This window comes from Eupeodes corollae, chromosome 3 (genome assembly GCF_945859685.1).
Source record: "Eupeodes corollae chromosome 3, idEupCoro1.1, whole genome shotgun sequence".
Classification (NCBI taxonomy): domain Eukaryota; kingdom Metazoa; phylum Arthropoda; class Insecta; order Diptera; family Syrphidae; genus Eupeodes; species Eupeodes corollae.
The window spans coordinates 45409774-45436518 of NC_079149.1; the positions used below are offsets into that span (position 1 = coordinate 45409774).

Genomic DNA, 26745 nt, shown 5'->3' on the forward strand with positions numbered 1-26745 from the left:
ATTTGGAAGAAAAAATCACATTGTTAGACTTTCAAGTAGTTTGATGTGTCAATAGTTTTCATAGAAAAGAAAAATGAATACTGAAACAAATCAATTGGCTAGTATATATTTCTAATTTATTTATTTGTCTAATTTATCGCACACATTGACAGAGCAGGAGAATAAAATATATAAACAATATTCACTGTTCATTTTCACCTATCAACTGAATTATATTTTTTCCTCCTCTTTCAACTGTGCGATGGAAAATGTTTGATAAATCGAATCATGCAAATTTCTATTCTCAGAGTTTTCACAACAAAAACGAGAAATATTTATATTTCTGATTTTTCCTAAATATAAACTGGCCAAATGTAGGCGTAGACTTAACAAAGAACCCTCTCCTACCTGTCACACTACCTTACCATTAGATTGACATTTCAAAACGTCATCTGTAAATGCGGAAGAATAATTTTGCGAAAGCAAAAAAAAAACAAAGTAAACTATTTGGCCCTCTTTTCTATCTCTCTCACACTCGTCTGCCAGTTTTTGCACTTTCTAACTTTCTTTTCTGCATAAACAATACAACGATCCTCCTTTAACTCATGTAAATTACTCCCAAAAAAGGGGCTACAAAATATGCTTTCATCTTCTAAGCTTTTCCTCTCCTATTTCCTATACCGAGTAAAAGAGCAAAACAGCTGCTCAAACCAAAAGAAATGGAAAATCATTTTCGAATCGTAAATCGGGTTCGGGTGTAATTCTGTATCTGTCACTGTCACCTCACCGACACCGTCGACGATCTTTCTCTTTCATATGTTAATGTTGGTAATATCTAATTCTTTAATGTCAGTGGTGCACTCAGTAGGTATTGTAGAGCAGGTGATTCTTTTGAAAAAGGAATATTTTTTTATCTACTTTCCAAGTGAAATTTTCCATTTATCTGTCCCGAAAATTGTAATTTAATTGGCAAAATCAATTGGGAAAAACCTTTGAAAACATTTTCCCCACAAATTTTCTGTGCATTCCATTAAAAATCGGTAAGTAAATTCGAAGAGAAAATTAGCTTTAATGTGTGTTCGTTTTATTCTTTCATATTCTAGTGGGAAATTGGGATACAATTAAATTAATTATATTGTGCTAACCCTGCTGCTGAAAGTAGCTTAACATGTTTTTCCTTTTTTGTATAATGTTTCTTATTTATGTACTAACAAAGAATCAATGTAAATAATAATGTAATAACTTTCAGGTTCAAAAAACGTTTAACTTTCGCAACAACGAAAAATACAAAATCGATAAAACCTCTAAAATGTTGGGTGAATGAAATTCGTTTATAAAAGTGCTAAGCTAGTTTTGTTTGTCCCTTTGGGGTTACCAAGTTTTTTTGCTCAATATACATATTTCTTAGCATAACGAGTGTAGAGCATAAGTATAGAAGATTTGAAAGCATTTCCTCGTTGAACTTCCGGTGGGAATTATGTTTGACGCCCAACACCAACACCGCACAGGACAAAACAAAAAAAACAACAACCATTTATTGATTGTCTTTTGTCTGCGGTACTTTTAGAAGTTAAAATCGATATCACTGGGTGGAAGGATACATAATTATTCGAAAAGTTTGATGAATCATCCAAAAATTCTTTAAAAAACGGGCTCATATTAACTATGTGGAGTTCTTTGTTTTGTTATTATGATTGTGATATGAAAAAAGGGAGTTTCTAAACAATGAACAACCACTGGCTGTGACTTATGGTAATTATTTTGTTATTGTTTTGTGAACCAAGCGTGACCATTGGACATTCAATCGACAGTTAAAAAAAGAATCAACTGCCCACAGTTGAAATATTATTATAGTTTTCTATCGAATTAATTTTAAATAAATTTTAGTTTAAGTTTATGCTTTTGTTGATGCCTTTGTTAAAGCCGCCCAATGATTAGTTAGGTAGATAGTTTGGTACAAACATAAATGTTGGAAGGAATTTTATAATCCAGAAATTCTCTTCCACCTGAGCTTGAACTCAATGAGGAAGGTTTAGAACTTAAAATATTATTCTACTTAAAGCGTTACACTTAAGGTGGTTCTCCCAACTAAATTGATTGCTTATTTTGCAATTATACACCGTTTTCCAGCATTAGGTTTCATTGAGCATTTTTAAGGACAAATGGGTAATTATTTAAGATTGAGGTATGTTGTTAACAATGGTAAAATACCACATTTACGGATGCATATCCTTCATTATTTCACAAATTCAACCTTTAACGTTTTGAAATTGTTGTTCAGCATTAGCAGAAGGCTTATTTTCCAAATGGGTCAAAAGAAAAAAATATGTTTTAAATCACAATACATTCGGAAACTTTTTGTCCTATTTAAGATTGTTTCGTTGCTTTTGTGGCTCAATACACCGTCTTGTTGAAAATAATCGCCATTCTTATCAATTCCTTCCCAGCTCCACTATGTTCGAATATGCACAATCATTGCCAGACCAAATACTGCACCAATCACTGACACGTTGAGGTTGAAGAGGCTTTTCAAAAATCATTCTTGAATTTTCTAGCCAACGAAGAAACTCACCAGTTCACTAGTTTCACTAATTCCGCTAAAGAATTTGCTAAATTTTCAGAGTTTCGTAGTGAATTTTAACAATTCCAATTTTGTTCCAATTTCAGGTTCGTAATAGTTTTCTATATTTAACCCTTTATTCTAGTTCCCAAATAGTTCAGCTCCTACTAGTCTGGGAAGTTAGTTCTTAAGTTTTGATCTTTTAACCTCATTTTATCCTACGCTGCAATAAAACTCTATGCGGAGAAGAGTTTCGTTTTTTTCAAAGAAAATTTGCTTCTTAGTTGCTCTGGACTCCTACATGAGCCGTTACCTAATGAAGTGAGACTGAATTATTGTACTTACCTAGCTTATACAGTTTACCCACACTAGTTTTGCCCTGAAAGAATAGAAGCTTATTGCTTTTAAAGCAGCTTGGCTAACTGACGATAACAATACTTGGTTCTTCTGGTGTTCTTCTAGATCAGGGTTTTTTCCTTTTTCTTATGGCGCGAACTTCTGCCTGAAGGATGCAAGTGGACTGTCCTATTCTTATTAAGAGTTTGCTTCTAGGCTCAACAAAAATATTCAAACACTTACAAATATGCACATATTATACTGTTAGGTTAGTGGGCCAATGCATGGTCTTGTTACCGTTACACTTAGATCAATGTAGATCCATTTTAATACCCTAAATAAAAACCTATTATAAGAGTCCCATGAAAGAGTTTGCCAAAAGCCTAGACCTAGTCTCCTAGTTTTAGCGCAAAATTGTTTGAAAATGTTTGTCGGCATATTCACTTACTTAGGTCCTCAGACCTGTTAAGTCTCTTGGAAACCCCTTAAGGGGCATATGGCCTCTACTACACCTACGCGCCATCGTGAGCGGTTTCCGGAGATTGTTTCAGCTCCCTCCAACTCTTGCCTAGTGACGCTGATTCCGGCTTGACTGTCGTCCAGATCTTTTTCCTTCTTGTGTGAGCGTTTTCCACTGCATTGCTTGGCCTGCAATGCAGTCGTTACCTTTTCGAAGCGTATTTCCAATCCATTGCCACTCTTCGTATTATAGATTCTATAGGTTCCTGACCTGTCCTTCTATGAAGGACCTCATTTGAAATACGGTTTGGCCAGAAAATCCTTAGGATGTTACGAAGACATCTATTAACGAAGGTTTGCAGCTTGCTTGTTATGGATGAAGTAACCTTCCAAGTGCTGCACCCATAAAGAAGGACAGATTTGACATTTATGCGAAACAGTCTTAGCTTTGTTCTTAAGTTGATAGAGTTATTCCTCCAAATTTTTGACAGCATACCGAACGCCGCTTTTGCTTTGCTGATGCAGTAGATGACGTCTTGTTCGGTTCCGCCTTCGATGGAAACGGTGCTTCCAGGGTATTGAAAGCTCTCCACTTTTTTCACCGGTTGCGAGAAAATATTTATTTGAGAGGATGGTCGGGTTCCGAGTCTGATTATTTTCAGCACCATAAATTCTGCTTCTCTCTCCACACTTGTTGTCATTTGATGGAGATCCATGATCCTATGAGAGTATAAGCAAATATCGTCCGCGTAATCCAAGTGCTTTAAATAGGATGTCAAAGTCCATTGAATCCCTCCGCTACCTGACAGAGCTGAGCGCTGTTCATCGCTTATCACCAACAAAAACAATATTGGCGATAGAACACAACCCTGTCGGAAACCGATTCAGATTTTAAAATCATCTGACAACCTACCATCGTGCAGAACGTGACACTTGGATCCATCATATGCAGCTTTAATAATAGCAAAAAGTTTTTCTGGGATGCCTCTCCTCCGCAAAGCTAACCAGATATACTCCCTGTTAACGCTATCATATGCCTTCTCGAAGTCGAAGAACAGCAGGTATAGTGGTGATCTATATAAAACGCACTGTTCAATAATGACCCGCAGGGTGGATCCAGCGCGGAATTCTACTTGTTCGGCATCGAGTGTTGCCTCCAGGTGTTCTCTGATGCGATCCAGTATGACATTTGCTACTATTTTGTCAACCGCTGTTAGAACTCAAATTCCTCTCCTGTTTTCGCACTTTGTAAGGGACAGCTATCGGTGGTCTAGGCTTCTTTTATGAACGGATGAAGCAGTTCGCTCGATGACGTTGGCGCTGCCTGTGAAAGCTCTGCGGGAATTGCATCAAGTCCTACCGCTTTGTTGTTCTTAAGTGCTTTAATTGCGGCAACGATCTCATTTTTACTGGGAGGTGCGGTGCGGATTCGGGGATTAGTTTCTTCAGGCGCTTCAGAAGGTATCGGCTGCACGTTGTTTGCAAACACTCGGTTTAAAACCGAGGAAAAGTGTTCTTTCCACTTTTCACAGGTGTTGCTTTGAGCTGTGTGTACCGGTCAGCTCTTTGGTTATTCTGTAAACGGTCCTGCTCTCGCACCTGTTTGCATCATCTTCTGCTTCCTTCTTCATCTACGCTTGTCGCGGCACACACTGCTGTGAACCTCACTCTTTTTCATGCGATACGAAGACTCCAGCTCGTTTCTTTACGAGAGGAAGAATTGTGCAGCAGTTATTCGAGCCCTTAACTGTGTGCGTTCGTTGATCCTTGCCCAAGATTCTTCTGAAAGCCAAGTATTATTGCTTCCTTTTTTCCCACCGATTATTCTGTCAGCACCTGAAATGAAAACATTTTTCACAGCATTCCAATGGTGTTCGATGTCGTCATGTACTGTGCTGCTGATTGTTCTCATTTTGTGTGACAGGTGGTCCCTAAATTGTTGACGGGTCCTTAGTCTGGCGATGTTGAATTTGGGGGCATATGCACTTGGGTGAGGTTAACTCACCAGTTTCTTCGGCATGTTTTGCTACTTAACCCTCTCCTTAAGGATCCAGAGTTCTAGCAGATGCCATTGATCTTCCGTCCGTTTCGTGTAGGATTCATGTAGTGCATTTGCTTAGCTAAAGGAGTCCTTGGGAATTATGGCTTTTGGAGCGTAGTGAGTCTTGGAGAATGGATCTGTCAGGAGTTAGCCTTTCCTTAGCCGTTAATGTTTCAAGATTGTTCTTAAAAAGCTTTAGAATACCTGAAATGTAATTCAGCCTTTTTATAATCGTCCAAACAAAATTCTCCTTTTTTGTAAATTCTACATATAGAAACATATTATGCTATGATGTCTCCAATTAGCTTACTAAGTTCAAACTATAAGTATGTCAAGGATAAATTCTTGCCTAAAGGTATTGATCTATATAATAAATTTTATATTAAAATAAAAAGTATTGTATTAAGAATGAAGAAAATTTCGCATGCAGATGCATATAAATAAATATTTTAGTATTACTTTATGTACTAATTTTATGCAATGCAGGTATCTTTGCTTTGCTTTCAATTTACTTTTTAGAGTTTCAAAAACAAAAGTACATACTTTTGTTTCCTTTTTATTCGAATACAGTTGTTCCAACATAATTAAAAAGATGAGCAAATGCAAGAACACAATAAAACAGCTGTTTTTATGTACTCTCAAGAAAAGGGAATAATAAAATTTCAATAGAAAATCAAAATAAAAAAAAAACCACAAGACATTTTATGCCAAATTCATGTGCGTGTTTTTGTTTTTTAGTTAATAGTTTCATATGTATCTTTAAAAGTAAACAAATGGATTTGAAGAATTAAAAAAAAAAACTAACAATTCATACAGTCGCCTTTAAAGTATAACTTTGGTGTATAGGCTCCATAAATAAACATCAAAAGAGTTATAATTACAACTAAAGCTATTCTTCATTATTGTGTTCTCTTTATATAAACAAAAATCGAGCTTTCAGTTGTCAACCCATTCATTGAGCTGAGGTTATTGTACTGCACTTGGAAACAGTGATTGCACATAGTTTGGTTTGCTGAATAGTAATTTGTCATCATGCTTTTATTATAATTTGTATTCCCTTTTCGTTGAAACTTTAAATAAAGGTTTAATGGTTCATAACTAAGATGTCAAGGTCTCAATGGTTTGAAGGAAATTTAAAATATTATTATTCGATAATACCTATGTATGTATATATGTAGATATTTTGACTGATTGAACGTTTGTGTTGGTCGCAACAAATGAATAAAGTTGTATTCGGAAATATGACCTTAGACAACATAGCTTTTTTTAGAAACGAATAATAAAAAATAACAAAGCTGATGACTGTTGAAAGCTTTTGCTTATGAAAAAAAAAAAACGGTCGTTGGCTTTATGGTGGCGTGATGATTAAATTGGTATAAAATAACAGTACAAAAATATTATTGTATTGTGTTGCAGTTTTTAATTTAAAATATAATTTATTTAATTTTTTAATTTAGAAAACATGATTAAACTTTAAAAGAAAAGAGAATTTCTTTTTAACAAAAATGATCTTTCGATAAAGTCGTTTTGACGAAAGTTTCACTATCATATTTTTTGACAATCAACTCTCACCTTAACTATCTTTCCCACAAAGCCTTAAAAATAATTTTTAATATAAGTTTGAAAGAATTTAAAAAACCCTTAATTCTTGTTCTATATGTTGTAGATCGTGATCGTAGATCTATCAATTCAATGGATTATAAGTTGTCTACAAAAATATTTCTTTGCTAATAGCTGTTTTTTTGGGTTTAGTAAGCAATTAGGGGAAAAAATCGAGTGAACCATAAAAACTGTTAAGATTGCAAAGGCATGTGGATCGAATAAACATCGAACTCCAGCCCACAAACTAAACGGAAAACAGGCAGACGTGACTAAGGGACGATATACGCCAGCCTGGTATTCAAAACTGGAAACAGAAAGATACAAATCGATAAATCTAGCAGAGTTTTCTACTTGATGCTTAAGAACACCTTCGCTGCAGCCCCAAATAAAAATTCTTTATGCTTTTTAATAATGAAGAATTATTTGTTGAGTCTTACTTTTTTCCGCATTTTAGAATAGACTTTTAGAAGACAAATGTTTGTCCACCATTTAGAATCTACATTCTTCAAGTGGTATGAGTGACATATTTGTCAGTTCATCGCAAAGCAACAAGTGACCTCTTTCTTCGAAGTGTGAAAAATGTTGTTGGTTTGGCCCATTTTGGAACACCTATATGGTTGAATGTAATTAAGTTTCAGAATCATTGCCAATATGATTCATTCCTGTAGTAGTACATTTCTGTTGCACCACATTGCACCAGTAGTGGGGTAACCCTCAATTTTGAGTTTATTACACTACTCGTAACATGACCAAAATTAAATTTTCTTTCTATGCAGAAGTGGCGTAGCTCATATATGTTCATAAGCCTACACAAAATTGTTGAAACATTGTTTCTGTACGCAATCTTTCGTAGGACAAAAATGGCGTATCCCGCTTACACCACTTCTGCATTATACATTTTTTTTAAATTAAAAAATACCAAAAACATACGCCATTTCTGCACCAAAATTGTACAGTAAGCGAAATCAAACATGAAACGCATCTTAGAAAAGCGGAAAAAGTAAAGGAATCTAATGACATACCGTAATTGCATTTGATGTTATGAAAGTCTTGCCAACTCCACTTATTTCAAGGGGTGTGTGCTATTATAAGAGGCAGCTTTGGGAAAATTGTCTAGGTACCCATGACATGATAAAGAACAAAGTTTACATGTATATTTGGGATGAGTCGGTTAGATCAAGAGGCCCCAAGAAATTGGCAGCTGCTTATTGTATTATATTAAACATTTTGTTAGTTTCTCAAATTTAATTACGTACACAGACCAGTGTGGTGGGCAAAATATGAACATTTAGATGTACGTTTTGTACCAATATCTTGTTTCGCATAGTGACTATCTTGTAAATAAAATTGATCACAAATTTCTATTACTTACCTTGTGATCAAGACTTTGGTCTTATTGAAAAACAAAAGAAGTATTTAAGACATTTTTGGCCCTAAGTACTGGTCTAAGGTTAGAGCAGCAGCAAGAAAAAAGGATCCACTTAAAATTATTGTTATGAATGGATCTGTGATGTTTTCGACGAAAAAAAAATTAAACAAATATAACAAATCCAAAGATTAATGTTAAGATTCAATGGCTTCAGTTTTTGAAAGAGACACATTTCAATATTTCTAAAAAGTAAAGAAATAACGCAGACGTGGTTTTTCAAATAGTGATATTAAAAATATAACATCGACAATAATCACAGATCTCGAATTACTGTTTTCAAAAGGAAATGCCGTAAGTGAAGCGAAAAAGAAAGATTTACTCGACTTACAAAATTTTATTCCCCCGAGTTACCAGGACTTTTATAAGAATTTGGCAACTGTTTCTACAGACAAAGACGTTAGCTTAGTTGAATACGTACATGATAATAAAGAGTGATAGTTTCATAGCAGTCTTAACTCATAACTTGTTACTATTTTGTGCTTACAAATTCATAATAAAAAAAATGTAATAACTTGAATTTTTGATTATTGGTGTAACCAACTTACTTTTTAAAAATTATTTCTGTGTCCAGAAAGCAGAAGTGGTGTAAACCACATGAAATCCAGTAAATCACACATTTACAGACAAGATTAAAATCTTAAAAAAGAGATATTCCTCCAGGTATGTCATAGCTAAAGTATATTAGCCATTATTTTAAATAGGAAACCAATAATAAACAAATAGCTAGATGTCTTTAGTTGCGCACTACAAGTTGGGTGAGTTCACTTTCCAATTGTGTGCGCCCCTGATCCGCGGCCGTCCTCTTCTGCGGTATCATAATGACGGTATATTTGCGCTCTACGTGATCCAGTCATCTCAGACGTTGGACTTTTATCCTCCTGGCTGAGCCTTCTTCTCCTCAACTATACACACAGGACCAAAGAGCATCGTAGCAGCAGAATTGTGATAAGGGTTTCATATACCAACATTATTAGTTGCTAAAGAGAGGGCTTTGGTACTGAATTCCTGTCTTACCGCAAACCAATTGCAGATATCAAGAGTTATTACCTCAAAGTTATATCTGTTGATGGTGACGTTATGGCGGAGACGTAGTTGTTGTCCTTTTTTAATGATAACATGTATTTTTCTTTGTCCATCATTAAACGCTATACCAATTGTTGCCGCCCCACAGTTGCCCATTTATGCAAAACTGCTTGTTATATCCATTTTTCGAGTGGGCCTATAATACAAAACTTTTTGGTTAACTGGATTCACAAATACTTGGAGCTCGAGTAATAGAAAAAATTATACAATTTGGGTTTTTGGTGTGCCTTATAGAGGAGGGTAAAGTTGAAGATTTTGTATGATGATAATTTTTCTTAACTTTGAATGTAAAAACTAGAAAAAGGGATGCGAAACGCTTTTCGTTTTTATTTTTATAATATGCTGTGCCATTATTTGATTGATAATTAAAAAAAATATTTTTTAATTGTTTAATTTAATGTTTTTGGAAACACTACTTTTTGCAAAAAAAGGTTCAACGAGTGATGCTAAGATCTCAACTGATTCAGAATCCTTGTATATTTCTTAACATAAATCCAAAAGATCAACTCCGTCATTTATTTTCCATCGAACTTGAGCTAGGGGGACTTGAATTGATGAAATCAGTAATTTTGTCCCCTCTTTTTTCCATGGAAAATTCTTTGAAAGTAGGATTTCTCTGTTTTGTGTGTGGTGGATTTAAAAAAAATGATTTTGTTTAATAAGAGATTAATCATTTTTGTTTTATATTTAATACCTAAGATTTTCAAGAGCCTTAAAGCTAATTTTTATAATCATGTAATAAAATTTTAAATAATGCATTTGTTCGTTATGTTCCAATATGCCAAAGAGACTAGTGACATCATAAATACCACAGTCAATAATATTAAAAGTCAAATAGCAGATATTCACCCAACAATGTATAAACTTAATGAATAAACAAATATAACTGTGAATCACGAGTTATTTTTAACTATGATAGACGGAAAAGTATTAAACGAATTAACGGAAACAAAGTCCAGGTGGCCATGTCCGATATGCAAAAGGACACAAAAGAACTTTAATTAAGATGAATCAATTGAGGAGGAACATAATATCGAATATGGAAACGCTCCACTGCACGCTAGAATCAGATGCATGGAATTTATTTTGAAGCTTGTGTACACTGTTCGACAAGAAGGAGAATGTACTGATGAATTGATTGGGACCAAGGAGGCGGACAAAGAAGAAAATAAGAGATCCAAAGGCGTTTTCGTGATGAGCTTGGCCTTGATGTGGATAAACCAAAACCAAGGGTTTGGAAGCACTAATGACGGAAACACTGCAAGAAGATTTTTTGAACAGTCAGATGCAACCGCTCAAATAACTGGAGTTAATGGAGAAGTTATAATGAGGTTCAAAGCAATATTGAAGGTTTTGAATTGCAGAGAAGTAGTGAATGAAGTTAAATTTGAGCAGTATACTAAGAAAACGGCAGAGCTTATAAAACAAAAGTATGCTGAAAAACTAGTCACACCTACTCCCCACACAATATTGGTTCATAGTCAAAATATCATTGAATATCCATCACTACTACTTGAATAACTGTCAGAAAAAGCCGAGAAATGCAAAAACAAAGATTACACGAAATATCGATATCAGAATACGTGTAAAATTTCAAGGATTCGGCAGAATGAGGACCTATTTAACACGCTTGCAAACTTTTCGGATCCACTTATTTCTTTCTTAAGGCATTTGAGAAGCATAAAGATCTGAAAGAATGATACGCTCCAGAAATGATAAGTTTATTATACATTTCCCCGGACTTAGATAATCATTTTCAAGAAATTTAGTGTGTATTTATTAAATTGTTTTTTCTTCATTTCTTTTTCCACACCTAGGAGCTTCTGAGCTGAGCTTGAAAGACATTGTTTAAGAAATTACATGACAGCGCATCACAATTTCTAAAACCTTTTTTTAACATCAAAAGGTGCGGTAAAGTTGTTTCCAAACTTTCCAAACCGCAACTTTGCTATTAGCAGAGTAAATAGCTTTCAAATGCTTCTCAAAATGACAAATTTATTAGTGGCGCTGTCAAAAATCACCTACAACGCTTTACTGTTTGCCAAGGCCGAAAATATAAGGAGTTGTTATTCTTAAAGCAACTACTGAACGGTCAGCTAGCATTAATTAAATTTTTGGATTCTTCTTGCTCATATCTTCTTCTCAACCAAAATACCAAATTTCAATGTTCGTTTGTTTGACCTACTTTCATTCAAAACTCCCTTTTTCTGCTCAATGCACATTCTGTTAACATGTCTATGGGCTCATAACCGCCAATACCATCGATTTCGTTTCATTTGGTAAAATTTTAATCGATGGAATCAAAGTGGCGTGATATTTGTTTGTTATTCGTAGAAATTTCCAAAAAAAGCGTTTAAATGCAAAAGTAAACAAAGTAAAGTCTTTGTTAAGCTTTTGCTGCTTTAAAATCATGAGATATCCATCCACACGAACATTTATAATGCGTTCTTTTTATTAATTTAATTTCATTTTCGCAAAATTAAAATACATACATTTTATAAAAAAGAAAAAGCTTTTTTAGTTTTATTAGTGCTAAAAACAAATCGACCGGTTTTCCTTGATAAATAAATACACGATGTAGAAAATAAAATGTTGTCGGTGCTAGTGTGTAAATTTTATACATAGCTTGACGGTGTATGGTCCCCAGACAGACTTGAAGTGTTTTCGTTTCCGTAAACACGATTGGCTACAATTTGTGGGCTTGTCTGATCTTAATTTTTGTTGTTGTTGTTTTGTGATGTTATTTACAAAAAGAAATATTTCATAAAATTAAATTTTTATTTCACAAACGGTCAATGCTTGTTTAGTAGGGGTAAAGAAAAAATATCATTCAGTTCGTGTCATACGCACTTCCGCCATTATACAATTTATATACAAAATTATATTATCTCTTTTTGTTGTTTATCAAATTTCAGGGTCGAATAGAAATTTAACTTATCTAAAAGCTTCAAGCATCAAAACAAAAACATGAAACAACAACAAATTAATTAAGTTGTTTTGATATTTTCAAAGAATGCAAATACTCTATGACACTACGATGCAGATTTCTATTGAATGTGTTTATTTGTAACGCATTTAAGTTACAGCTTATACTTAGTTGTGGTTTTGGAGGCTTGTTTTGATGTTTACTATTGATTATAATTCTGATGGGAATGCCTCATTTAGCTGTCGTAATGATGTTTTTCAACATAACACCGGTTTTTTAAATATAGAGTTTATACATACATATATGTATATTAATGTTATTCAATATCTTGTTTTGTTAACAACATAACAGGTCGAGCCTCTTGTTTTGCAAGGTTTAAGTGTCTTAATGATTAAACTGATATGTTATTTGAGGCGGATCATGTGATCTATATTTGGGGGTTTTTGTCAGAATTATTCTATATGTATTTATGTTTGATGATGATAATTAGAACAAGTGTTTTGATTCCTTCTTAAAATTGCAATAATGTTTTTAGATAAATAGTTATACAGTTTTTTTTTCTATGTAACGTTGCGAAAATTCCCATTTATACAAATTTCTGCTATAAATTTTAGTTATAATTTTAGTTATCAGCGATTAGTACCCTTTTCTGCTTTATATATAGCAGAGTTGTAAAGACTGCAGTCTTTTGGGTAATGCATTCAATTAAGTCGCAGTTAATTAACTAATTTTTTGAATGTAAGTTAATACTGCGACTGGGAAATTTAACTGCAAAAAAACAGTCAGCAGTCAGTCCTTACTTTCTGACTTGGCAGTTAAAAAAAGCAGTTAATTGACTAAAAGTTAATTAACTGCAGTTCTTTTAACTGGTTTTAGTCTTTTTAGTCAGTACAAATTCTTTTGTACTGGGGTATTAGAATTTTTAGTCAGTAAGTCTTTTAACTGCAGTTAATTAACTTTAAGTCAATTAACTTTTTTTAGTCTTTTGACTTCTTTTAGTCCAAACATTTTTAAGTAGTGTGAAAAATTCATTATAATTCTGACATACGGTGTCAGAATTAATATGTAATCCATTATTTATTTTTTAAAAAAAAATGTTTTATATTATAAAGTCACAGGCTAATTCGGTACACATGCAGATTGGGAATAGACCTTTTGAGAGGGGGTCCATTTACAATCTTTGGTGGGAAGGGCATTTTTTAAAGAATAAATATTTGATAATCAATTTTTCAAAAACTATTTGATTACAACTTAATTTTGAAACAAAAGAATTATGTCTTTATTTGGAGGTAATTTAGGCCCATTACACACGAACTTCTTACCACCCGTAACATATCAATCAAGCAAGAAATAGAAGCATCTGCTCATGTTTTTTTCTTTCTAAGACTGAATTAGCATATTACAATGATATCAGATCATTTGGGAAAACCAAAATATTGTTTAATTATTCCAACAATGTATTATACATACTATACATGAATGTATGACAAATCTGAGCACATCTTTAAAGGCGTTTTCAAAACGCATCAGTATTCAAACTTTTTGAAAAAAAAAAACAGAAATACAGATGTACATATTTTACTTTTATATTTATCTCTTTACTTTGTTTTTCGATTTACAATATACTTTCAAACGACTAAAAGAAGTCAAAAGACTAAAAAAAGTTAATTGACTTAAAGTTAATTAACTGCAGTTAAAAGACTTACTGACTAAAAATTCTAATACCCCAGTTCAAAAGAATTTGTACTGACTAAAAAGACTATAACCAGTTAAAAGAACTGCAGTTAATTAACTTTTAGTCAATTAACTGCTTTTTTTAACTGCCAAGTCAGAAAGTAAGTACTGACTGCTGACTGTTTTTTTGCAGTTAAAATACTTTTGTAAGTTAAAAGACTAATTAAAAAAGTCTTATTCGTGACTTAACTGCAGTCCCAAAAAGACTGCAGTTTTTACAACTCTGATATATAGTACTGACCTGATGGGCAACCTACTTTTGGGATCCTAATGTGGGTACAGCCAATGGCCCCAACCACCTTTGGAAACTCCCGTATTTGAAACAATTTAATCATAATTCTTAGCTGGTCCAAAAAAAAGAAGTTGACATTTTGATGAACAAAGGTCTTTTGGTGTCTAATGCTCTTGCCACTAGCTTACAAATTTGACGAATCGTAGGTTTGCTAAATCCGTGGATGTCTGCTCCATCGTCTTGCATCTATAAACAAATCATAAACGGTACGGATTGGAATTGGTATGAACATTTGTACAAACTTACCCCATTCCGTCCCCATTATCTTATTGTAGCTATTACTTGATGGATATCTATGGGGATGTGGCCTCTTCTTTTTTCGCTGCTGAGGTCCGAACGGATAATTTCAATTATTTTTATGATATTCTCATTCGAGAATCTATATTTTTTTTGTAATTCTTGCGCTCACCTTGTTTTACAGATTAGTCGGTGGAAATTGAAGACCATATTCATCGTTATCTCAAGAAACGCATAGTCCGAAAAGTCTCCGTACAACAGCCTAATTTAATTGTTTTTTTTTTTTTTTTGAAAAAAGTACTAGGGATAAATGTAAGAACCAAAGTGATAACATTGCAAAAAGGTAGTTTCCACCTTCAGCTTTTTACCAAGTTTTAAAAAAATTTGATCGTGATTTTCAAAAATCTGTTTCTAATATATTGTTATAGTAAATATTTTATCTCAGAATCAACGAAAAGAAATCTGTTGTACAGAGACTTTTGCACTATGTGTAAGTGGCTACGTTTGAAGCACCACTTTTGTTGTAAGTTTTACTATTTTGAATGCGTTGTTTGATTGTTATGGGATTCACTGGGCAGGTTCAGACAGCATAAGGGACTTGGCCAAGTGTCATGAATTTCAAATTCAGAATTTTATTTTAAAAACCTCTACTTAAGTTCATAGTACAAAAACTACCAGAAACCTAAAATGTCTAAACAAAAAAAAACTCCTTAGGCAAGCTACAAAGTCCATCTCAACTTGTAATTTAAATAAATATTACTTATTCTTTTTTCAATTTGACAAGGAACCCTTCTACACAAAACATTAAATTAAATTGTGCAGAAAATAAATAAATCATAAAGTAATAAAGTGCAGCGTTAAGTTAAATGAAAAAACATGATCAACTGTAATTTTGACATAAGTAAACTTGACATGATAGCCAAGGAGATTTTTTCTTGACTAACTGTCCAGTCAACTTTTCAATAAAGTCGCCTTAATTGGAAGGATACTTTTTGGCACCTGGCCAATTAGATACTAAAAACTTGACTTACTTTCAATTCTCTTCTCAATTCGTTGTCTGAACCTGGCCACTGTCGTAAATGGCAAACTGATACTTTAAATAACAGCTGAGTTTGACAGATGTCAAATACCAACGCCACCAACTTGAAACCACAAATTGAATGTTTATTTTTTTGAATACACTCAATATTTTTTTAAGTTTGTAAATTCTAAAAGAAGAAGTTAATGGAATCGTTACAGTTTTTTGTGTGGAGCATTTGCAGTATATCGTAAAATCTTTTAAATTAAGTTAAAAACAAAATAATTTATTCTTTATTAATATCAAAAAAGATAAAGATATCTTAATTATGTAAGAACTTTCTTTATGCAATTTTTATAAATTTGGAATCAAAATAAATATTTTCGAAGTGAGCCACCTTATTGACATTTTTTAATAGTTATACAGTTACTATCAAAATTGAGCGTACACCAAAAAGAAAAAAACTGTAGCTACTTTGAATGATTAAAATTCAAGGTTCTTTGAATTTTTTTAACAATAAAACTAACAAAACATTAAATACAGAGCATAAAATTAAATAAAATTAAATTAACTAAGAAGAAATTATAAAGTATGGTAAAATTTGGAACATAAACATTTTGTACGTCCAATTTTAGCCATTATTTCAGCTTGTAATCGCCACGTTATCGATTCGAAAAGTTATTTTTTTTGTTAAAGACGAGGGTTTAACACTCCCAAAATTTCGCTTTCGCTGTTACTGGTAAATTAACTTTTCTGCGGACTGACGCATATTTGCATTAAGAATGTCCATGATTGTGTCAATGATTTCAAAGAAACCTCTTCCTTTTGCAGTCATAGACCTCTATAAGATGACATTACCTCCTCCATGTTTACAAGCAGTTACACGTACATTCTCTTTCTATTGGACTTTCTCTGAACAATTTGTCTTCCTTTCGCCTGAAATAAGTTGATTTAAATATAATAATAAAAAAAATATCTTTAATATTAAAAGTAACGAATTACTTATTTTCACATAAGTGTACGGCTAATTTTGAGAGTAACTGCATATTATTTTTTAAGAAATTATTCCATTCTATTTTAAAATGAAAAAAGAGGCTGGGATGCGACACACACTGATAACTTCCCATCCCCGTCTGTCGATTTGTCTTGCTTAAAAGTTTGTAGGTTTTCGTGTTGGGTTACAAAAGTTATCAGTTGAATTATTCTTAAAAACAATAAGATTTTTCATATAAAGAAATAGTTTAGTTTGAAAATCTAGTTTTGTTGAATAGATTTTTAGTCGTAAACAAATTTTTACCAATTTAAGTGCATTTCTTAAATTTTTACAAATTAAATGATTGAAATTAATTTGAGAGATATCAAGAACCGAACATCAATTTTTACTAAATTTACGTACTGTTTTTTGTAGATTTTATTTTTAGTAAAAAAAAACAGACTGTTGCATTCTTATAAAAAAAAAATACTGAACATCGAAAACAATATTTTCTGCGAAATAAAAAAAGTGTGAAAACGATATTTTGAAAAGCTTTTTGAGTCGAAAGTAAATTTTTACCAAACTTTTAGTATTTTTTTGTAGGTTTTTATTTTTTTTTAAAAACCTGTCTATTCGATTTTTCTCAAATTTTTTCCGAATGTTGAAAACAATATTTCCTAAAAGCTAAAACTAGTCTGGAATTAAAAAAAAATATTTGAGTCTAAAATCAATTTTTACCAACTTTTGTTAAATTTGTTTTAGGTTTTTAATTTTTTGTAAGAAACTGTAAATTCGATGTTTCAAAAAATTGTATTGAATGTTGGAAACAATATTTACAATTAGATAAAAGATTAAAGCCAATATCTCAAAGTTTTAAAAAGATATTTGAGTCGAAAATCAATTTTTACCAAGTTTTGTTAAATTTTCTTTTAAGTTTTTATTTTTTGTTAAAAAAAACTGTCAATTCGATTTTTCTCAAAATCTTACCAGATGTTAAAAACGGTATTTTTCGTTGCACAAAATTGTTTTGGAGATAAAATCATTTTGTATTCGTAAAATTTTCGAGGTGAAATTTTTTTTTTTCAGTTTTTTTTTATGTTTAAATGATGTTTCGTTAATTGGATTTTTTTCAAAAATATATTATATAAAATTTAATTGAAGTCTCTAGCGTTTTTGAATCATGAGATATTTAGGGTTAACCAAAATCTTCACCTTTTTTTTAAACAGCTATGGTAAAAAAACCACCCACGCAATTTGTATTATCAAATTTGTTTGAAGTCGATATCGCTTCTGGTTCTTAAGCTATGGACGACAAAAAAACTTCGCGAATGTACGGACATCTTTCTAAAAATCTTTTATTTCGACTCTAATAACTTCCTATGGGGTTAATAAGAAGAAAAAAGAAAAATTATTTGGCTGTAAATTATTGTAGTATCAGATTTATATACAATCAACTCATCTAATATCTCGATTTTCTTACAAAGTTATAAATGGAAAATTTAAAAAAAAAATTAATAAAATGTTTAAGCCACTTTAAGCAATTTACTAAGCTTAAAAGATGATGTACGTAATTTGAATTGATTTTAACGTTGTATTTTCTCTCAACAATGGGCAGGTTCAGGGACTTCATTTGCAGTCAACTTCATTCTTTGAACGCACATTTTGAACAATGCAATGCAACTAGTTAGTTTTTCAAGTGTCATGAATTTCAAGTTCAGAACTTTACTCCGCAAACCTCTACTTTAAGTTCATAGTACAAAAAGTACCAACAAAATGACTGTCTACAAAACACTTTTCAGGCAAGCTACAAGTCCACCACGATTTGTATTTTGTATTATAAAGAAATATTACTTATTTCTTTTCCAATTTGACAAGGAACCCTTTTACAAAAAGCATTACATGAAGTTGTGCAGAAAACAAATAAATCAAAGACTAATAAAGTCTAGCTTTCAGTTGAATGAAAAAACATGATCAGCTGTCATATTGATAAAAGTAGACTTGACTTAATAGTTAGGGAGATTTTTCTTGACTAACTTTTCAGTCAACTTTCCATTAAAGTTGCCTTAATGGGAAGGTAATTTTTTGGCAGCTGGCCAATTAGATACTAGAAACTTAACTAACTTTTAAGTCCCTTATGTAATCTGAACCTGTCTGAATGAGAAAACATGATCAGCTGTCATTTTGATAAAAGAAGACTTGACTTAATAGTTAAGGAGATTTTCTTTGACTAACTTTTCAGTCAACTTTCCATTTAAGTTGCCCTAACTGGCAGCTGGCCTAGATAATAGAAACTTGTCTAACTTTCAAGTCCCTTATGTCGTCTGAACCTCTCCAATTTCCCTATGATATCTGTACAATTAATCTTCTAAGAACAGTGGATAAAATGGTACAGTGTAGAATTCCATTTTAATAGTCAGTTTAAGCGTGTTTGCTTTGTTTATGTTCAAAACCTGTCACTGTTTGGAAATATTTGGATACCCGTTTTATTTTTTAAAAAAGCAAAACGAATGAAAGTTTTAAAAATGTTGGAATCGCTTAGTAAATTGCTACTTAACAAAATGTTAATAGGTTTGTTTAGCCATTGATTTTATGGTTGTTTCTAGTTCTTAATTATTTGCGTAATACTACACCATTTTTACTTAACAAACAAGAGTTATATAGGACTAAATCTTTAGTGATGAGAGCTTAAGCGGTTAAAATGTCGACCTTATTATTTAAAACACCTTAATTATATAATAACTTTTATATCGCTTTGAAAAGAAATCACCCAATCTAGAACCAAAATTGGACGTTAGTCATATAAGCAATCAGCATACATGGAGCTGATTCTTATCGAAAGTTCGTACAAATATATGAAACCATGTATCTACGTGTTTTTTCCAATCAGACATTTGACAACAACATTTAATCACTCAAGTGGAGCAATAAACAATTCAGTTGAAAAATACTTCACTCAAAAAAAAAAAACGGACATTATTTTATATTATTTTGAACTAACAAGTAAATACATTCAAAAAATAAAATAAAATAAATATTTTCTTCGCCAAATTGCGGATATCAAATTAAATTCTTCATCAAAAACTAAATTACGTGTGGATTTTCAAGTGAGTACAAGTGGAGTTAACATTAATGTACATAACATAAATAACCTGAGAAATAAAAAATAAGTATCACCTGAGATTGCTGTGTTGTGTGGCATCAAATTAACAATTTTAAAAAGACGAAAGGCATTTCAATAAAATCTTACTACCACCTATTATGCCCCATGTGGGATGCGTTATGCATATAGCACAAGTAATATGGAGGTGCCAATTGAGATCTTCAAACGTCTTCAGTTTTGTTCGACTTCAATTCCATCGAAACGTTCGACTTTTCCATAATTTCACTTCTTAAACTATATGAATGGAAATGCAGCTTCCAACCTGCAATAGCTTTCAATTTAAAATACTGTGTCGTCGTCGGTCGAATCGGTTGCATCTCTCCAATCCATTTCATAGCACACTTCGCCCACCGTTGTCATCATCAACATCGACATCAAAATCAACGTCTATGTCGTGGTCGTGGTCGTATTCATCGTCGTTTGTCGTCGCTGCTGTCGTTATTAAAAAATATTCAAATTCCAATTTTAGAACAACAAAAAATGAGGACGCCAGCTGTTTTGAAAGCTCAGCGTCATCATCGTCATGGAGAAGCTGAACTGATATTCAATTCCCGCAACGAACTGCCAGTGCGAGTGTGTGTACATTTTTTGTTCTTGTCGGTTACGGCAATTATTGGAGTATCTTATCTTGTTCGAAGATAAGACACCAAGTGGACGACGACTATTCCAGTGGAAACTTACTTCTCTTTTCTGAGAAACTGAAAAACTCCAAGAAACAAAAAGATATTTTTGGTTGGTTTTAATTCACGGCAGTTCTTCTGTTCCTGTACATATTTTATATAGTATACAAAAATTAAAATCCTATTCTAAACCAAAAATAAATATAAACATTTAAATTATTGTAAAAAAATAACTAACAAATTAACTTTTTAAAACAAAACGAAAATAATACCTATCCAAAAATCTGTCGGGTGGTGGTGGATTTGTTGTAATTTGATGTTATCTAATTAAGTGATTGTTGTTCTTCTTTAATTTGGAATAAGGTGAATATCTAATTTTTATTTTCTTGAGTTATTATTATAAATGTTCAAATGTAGTTTTTTGTGTGTTCAAAATATTAAATGTTAAAATATACTCGTATTATGTGAACTCAAGTTTTTCTAGTGGCTTTATAATGACAAAAATACAAATTTGTTTAATAAACAGAAACAGAGAGGTCAAAATCCGACATCAAAAGTAAATTACAGTCCAATTGACTTAATTAAATTAGAGTGAGACGCGTACATTTTATTGTTCTCGACTCTAGACCAGACAGAGGTCTTTTTGAGAACGGAAGTTTTGAGCGTGCGTGAGGTTGAATTCATTTTGCCGATTATATTATTCAAAAACATATAGGTATACGATATGAATTAAATAACTAACTGCTGTGTTTAGATAGATATAATAATTGTAGGCATAAATTTGCAGTTTTAGGGAAGATTATCTTTACTTTCTGATGAAAGTATTTTTAACATATTTGTGTTATTGTTTTGTTTATTCGCTACTGTAATCCAGAAATGGTTTTTACTGGCTTTTTAGATTACGAGGATAAGAGAATGATATGAATTTGTTTGAAAATAAATTTCAATACGCAATAATGAGAACACAAGGTAATGGTTTGCTTGCGCAAGTTATTAAGTTAGATTGTAAAGATAAGTGAAACAGTTCCAGCAGGTATCAGTTCCTTTTTTAATTGTATACCTATTATTTCCTTCCCATGGAAAGTTATTTTACAAGAACATTTTGAGCATACTTTTCTGATTTTAGAAACGCTCTTTCAGTTCGATATTCTTTCGGTATTTCCTGAGCTATTGAAGTATCAAATATAAGTTATATAAACTCTCAGATAAATTAAAATGTCAGAGGAAGCAGGCTCAGACGACATAAGGGACTTCAATGCAAACTAAGACCGGGCAACTTTTCGATATCATTCATTTTAAGCTTGGAACCTTTACATTCATTTGTTCAATTTCCCACACAAGCTACAAATCTATTATGAGTTATATTTTATATTGTAATTTAATAGTATAGTGTTTTCAAATAAGAGGTTTCATTTTGACATTAAGAAATAACTGTTTTTTAGAAAATCAAAGAATGTTCATTTCCTTTGAAAATACATAGCGCCATTTTCCATGATTTTTATTCCATACTTAGCAATCAATCAAAAATAATATCATCAGCTATTATTTTGATAAAAGTGTTTTCTGGCTGAATAGTAAAGGAGATTTTTCTTGACTAAAATTATAGTCTACTTTCCATAAAAGGTACCTTTATTTCTTTTTCGTTCTTTAACAACTAAATTTGGTCAAGATAGTGAATGTACCAAAACAAACACGTACCTTCTGCAAAAAATGCAGGGTCCACAAGGTGCACAAGATGAAACAGTAAAAAAAGTCTAAGGGTCGTAAAGGTACTCAGGGCAGAAGTCGTTAAGACACCCAGCCCATCTTCAGGGAAAAGGCAAAGACAACCAAACAGAATGTACTGAGTGCACGTACCACAAGAAGACTACTCTAAAGCGTTGCAAACATTTCAAGTTGGGAGGCAACAAGAAAAGGAAGGAAAGATTATTAAGTTCTAGATTAATATGACCAATTTTATATATTTACGTGTAAAATAACAGCTGATCAAAAACAGCTGAGATGTCAAAAGAGGAATCCAAGGGTATCCAAGAATTTCTGGGGTATGTAGTTATCTGACAGAACAGCTGATTATTCAACACATGGTTGAATTATCCTCGTGTCTGTTATCATAGTTTTCTGTCAAACGTAAATCGTTTAAAACCGGAGATTTTGCAAGTATGATTTTTAATCGTATAGAACTCCAATTGAGCTAAGAGTAAAATTTAACATAGATTACAGATTAACAATTTATCATCGTCCGACGAATCAGTTGAATTATCCAATAAATGTTTTATCTTGCAACAATTTTGACTTCGAAGCTTAAATGTTTCTCTGCTTTTTGTTAACAGCTGAAAGTTGTTTTTATTTTTGACAGCTCTCTCAATACAGCTTAAAATCTACCTATCCAACACGAAATTGAATGCAGGCTGCTCATTCAATCTAGAAGAATAATTTCAATTCAAACTGATAGAGAAAAAACTTTGGACTCTGAGAAATTTCACTTTCGAATTATCGCTGACATAATAAGAATGACATTTATGGCTGAAACACATATGGCTGAATCACATACACGCTTCAGCTTCGGCTTCGCCTGACGTTTACGAGTTCAGCCATAGGAATTCAATGCATGCTATCACAATGTAGCTTCGAACTCACGTTTTGTTTGACAATCGTAAGAAAAAGAATGTAATGTAACGTAATGTGACTCCAAACGGAAGCTCTAGTTCAATTTTCTGAACATTTGCTTTGTCTGACAGCTCATCAGCAGTAAAAAAATGTCAACAAACAATATATTTGCTCTTTGGAGGGATGAAATAATAGAAATTTCATTCAAAGCAACCTCGAAGCAAGCCTAACGTAACGCAGACGAAGCCGAAGCTGAAGCCTGTATGTGTTTCAGCCACGCTTCAGCTTCGGCTTCGCCTGACGTTTACGAGTTTAACCATAGGAATTCAATGCATGCTATCACAATGAAGCTTCGACTTCACGTTTCGTTTGACAATCGTAAGGAAAAGAACGTAATGTAACGTAATGTGACTCCAAACGGAATCTCTAGTTCAATTATCTGAACATTTGCTTTGTCTGACAGCTCATCAGCTGTAAAAAAATGTCATTCAAAGCAACCTTGAAGCAGGCCTAACGTAACCCAGACGAAGCCGAAGCCGAAGCTGAAGCGTGTATGTGTTTCAGCCATTAACGTTATTGTTATGTTGCATTTTCTTTTTTCTTGCAAATTTTGTGATTTAAAAATTTAAATTTTATATAAGGTTATATATTAGTAAAGTAAATTAATTTACTGTCAAAATACCAATAATCCTCTTTTTTTGTGTTCCATGGCGTAAAATAAATTGATTTATTTTTGCATTTAAACCAATTTGTGACGATACTATTTTATATTAGTTTGGCTGAAATGTTTGAATTTTTGCCTCTAATATTTAAGAAATAATTCTTTCTTAAAAATAAAAAAACATCAAGCATCTTTCTCAAGAACATAAATCAAAAACAAATTCGAATAAAATTTTGACAGTTGCATCGAAATAAGTTCCAATCCAATAAAATAACACAAAATCTATTTTCAGCTGTGTTGCTTTGACCAAGAAAAAAACGTATCTGTTTATAGAAATCAATGTTTACCAGTGGAAAACTATTAAAACAGAACGAAACAAAAAGTTCAACTAGAACTCAGAACGTAAAAGAATGGAAGACACATATTGGGTCTAAATTTTAATTTTGTATTGATTGCTTTTGTTGTAATTGCGTGTTTTTTTTTTCAACAACTTTACTCTTGAATTGGGTTAAGCGATCATTTGCAATTGGAAGGCTAAGAAAAAGTTTTTTTTTTTTTTCATGAATATTTCTTGAAAAAGTATTTCTTTTGGGCATTCTTTATTTTCAAAAATATTCGCCAACATTGGCCCTGTAGAAATTCTCCTCAGGATCGTCAAAACAAAGTGTCTGGCGGTGACCAAAGTATCTTTAGTTTGAATTACCTAAATTGTTGAACAAAATAAAAATATTTATCATAAGTCTTATTCCTTCGATCAAAACGTGAATATCTGAGAAGGTTGTGTAAAAATTGTACACCGATCGTCCGAGCCATTATTTTGATCTACGACTTTAAAAACACGGTTTTGAGAAAACGCTTTGAAATTTCAACTTACATAAAATCATCTATTCGAGGGTCATAATGATAAACCCATTTAATAAATGCAATACAAAAGTCAATCGTTTAGAATTTCTAACAATTATATATGTAGCCCTCTAAAGAAATTTCAGAAATTTTAACTAAAAGAAAAATTGAGAAAAGATTTTAAAAATAAAATTTTTGGATTCTAAAAAATTTAAACTAAGATGAAAGTCCCCAATAAAAATAGTAAATAGACAAAGAAATCATGTAGTTATTCTCCGAAGCTTTCTCCTTTTGTTAAAGGATTAATACAAAACAAGCTTTTGAGTACACGAAGAAGTTCTTGAGATTCACATAATATTATACTTTATTCAATATATACTGTTAAAAAAAACTACACCACACACGAATGTAAATTTTGTACACAAAAGAAAACAGCTTAAAATTCATTAATAAAATCCAAAACATATTTACTATACGAGTTCCAATTTATACACAGATATGCCGCTTTTTGCCAAGAAGCCCAGTAAACCAGTGCCTGACACAATACATGATAATAATAATAAATTGTCAGCGGTTCCCGCCAATGTACCCAGACCAGATAACAATGCCTCAAAACAACAGCTGGTATTTCACTGTCAACTGGCACATGGCAGTCCCACAGGACTGATAACAGGATTTGCAAGCGTTCGTGAGCTGTACAAAAAGATTGCTGAGTGCTATGACATTCCAGTTGATGAAATTCTATTTTGTACACTTAATTCGCACAAAGTTGATATGTCCAAGTTGCTGGGCGGTCAAATAGGTCTCGATGACTTTATATTTGCCCATCGAAAGGGTCGACCGAAAGAAATCGAAATTATCAAGTCGGAGGATGCCCTCGGCCTTACGATCACAGACAATGGTGCTGGCTATGCATTTATCAAGAGAATCAAAGAAGAGAGTGTCATTGATCATATCCAACACATTTCGATTGGAGATCACATAGAAAAACTAAACGGGGTGGAAATGGTGGGGAAACGCCACTACGAAGTAGCCAGACTGTTAAAAGAAATCCCTACCGGCGCCACATTCACAATTCGACTGATTGAACCCATGAAGAGTGGTTTCCAAGGCATTGGACCACGCTCACAACCGAAAACAACAGGCAAAGGTTACGGTAGCGGTAAGGAGACACTAAGATTCAAGGCCAACGGCAATGTTGAAATCGAAGAGAAACCCGATGATTCTACACAATGTGGCATTGAAGCTATTAATAATTTGTTAGAATCGTTTATGGGCATCAATGATGCTGAATTGGCCACACAAATCTGGGATCTGGGTGCGAATAAAACAAATTCTATGGATTTTGCTGAAGCCATTGATAATTCCGATCTAGAATCGTTTGGATTTACAGATGATTTTATAATTGAACTATGGGGTGCTATAACAGATGCTAGACGCAGGAAGTCAAAAAATTGATCTACATACATACATATAAAATATGTATAGTGGAAAAAGAAACACAGGGGATGTGGTGCGATTAAATTTTAATAAAATTATAGATATTTTATTTACAAAACTATACAAAACACAAAAATGGTTGTACTATTTGAGTTATTAAATTATACAAGTTTCACAAATTTTAAGAACGTTATTAATAATGTTATATTACTATTATCATTTTTGCGCATTTTATTTTTTGTTTGATATTTTTATTTGTTTGTATAAAAAAAAAATAAAATAAAAAGTATGTATTTCATTATTTTAAAGAAAAAGAAGAAGAAAAAGAAAAAAAAAGAGGAAAAATATATCAGTGCATTTATATTATTTAAAATGTTGTATCTTGTTTTTATTTTTATTTCAATATTGATTTGTATTTTGTTTTTACTTTATTTTTTGTATTTGTGAACTTTGACAGAATTTGTGTACTTAAAATCGTATAAACTCTTAGTTTACGTCTCGTAAGGGAATAAACTTTGAACTTATTGTTCTGTTAAATCGAATTACAGCCCTGTTTTGGTATCCATTCGACCAAGTTTTGTTATTCACTATAAGTTTCACCAAAATTGCTTAAACGTCTTTTTTCTCTATCAAATGAACATATATATATAATATATGGTGTTCTACTATTGTAATCTAAGCAAAATCTTGTTTTTAAAATTGCATACGATTCCAAAACGATCATTTCGTTTGTTATCTTGAAGAA

At 32.3% G+C, this 26745-nt stretch overlaps 1 protein-coding gene and 1 pseudogene across 4 annotated transcripts; both read left to right on the plus strand.

The window, feature by feature from the left end:
* The first annotated feature begins 781 nt into the window (after positions 1–781).
* LOC129950896 (PDZ domain-containing protein GIPC1) lies at positions 782–26377 on the plus strand. 4 transcript variants are annotated; one of them, XM_056062832.1, is made up of 2 exons: positions 782–1019; positions 25057–26377. In XM_056062832.1, the coding sequence occupies exon 2, from the start codon at positions 25059–25061 to the stop codon at positions 26016–26018; it is 960 nt and encodes a 319-aa protein (XP_055918807.1). In that variant the 5' UTR covers positions 782–1019; positions 25057–25058; the 3' UTR covers positions 26019–26377. The 4 variants fall into 4 exon arrangements, with proteins under 4 accessions (XP_055918807.1, XP_055918809.1, XP_055918810.1 ...); XM_056062834.1 differs by lacking the exon at positions 782–1019 and adding an exon at positions 19620–19773; XM_056062835.1 differs by lacking the exon at positions 782–1019 and adding an exon at positions 20127–20561.
* Positions 20310–22399, plus strand: LOC129950447 (60S ribosomal protein L44-like; annotated as a pseudogene).
* Positions 26378–26745: the final 368 nt, after the last annotated feature.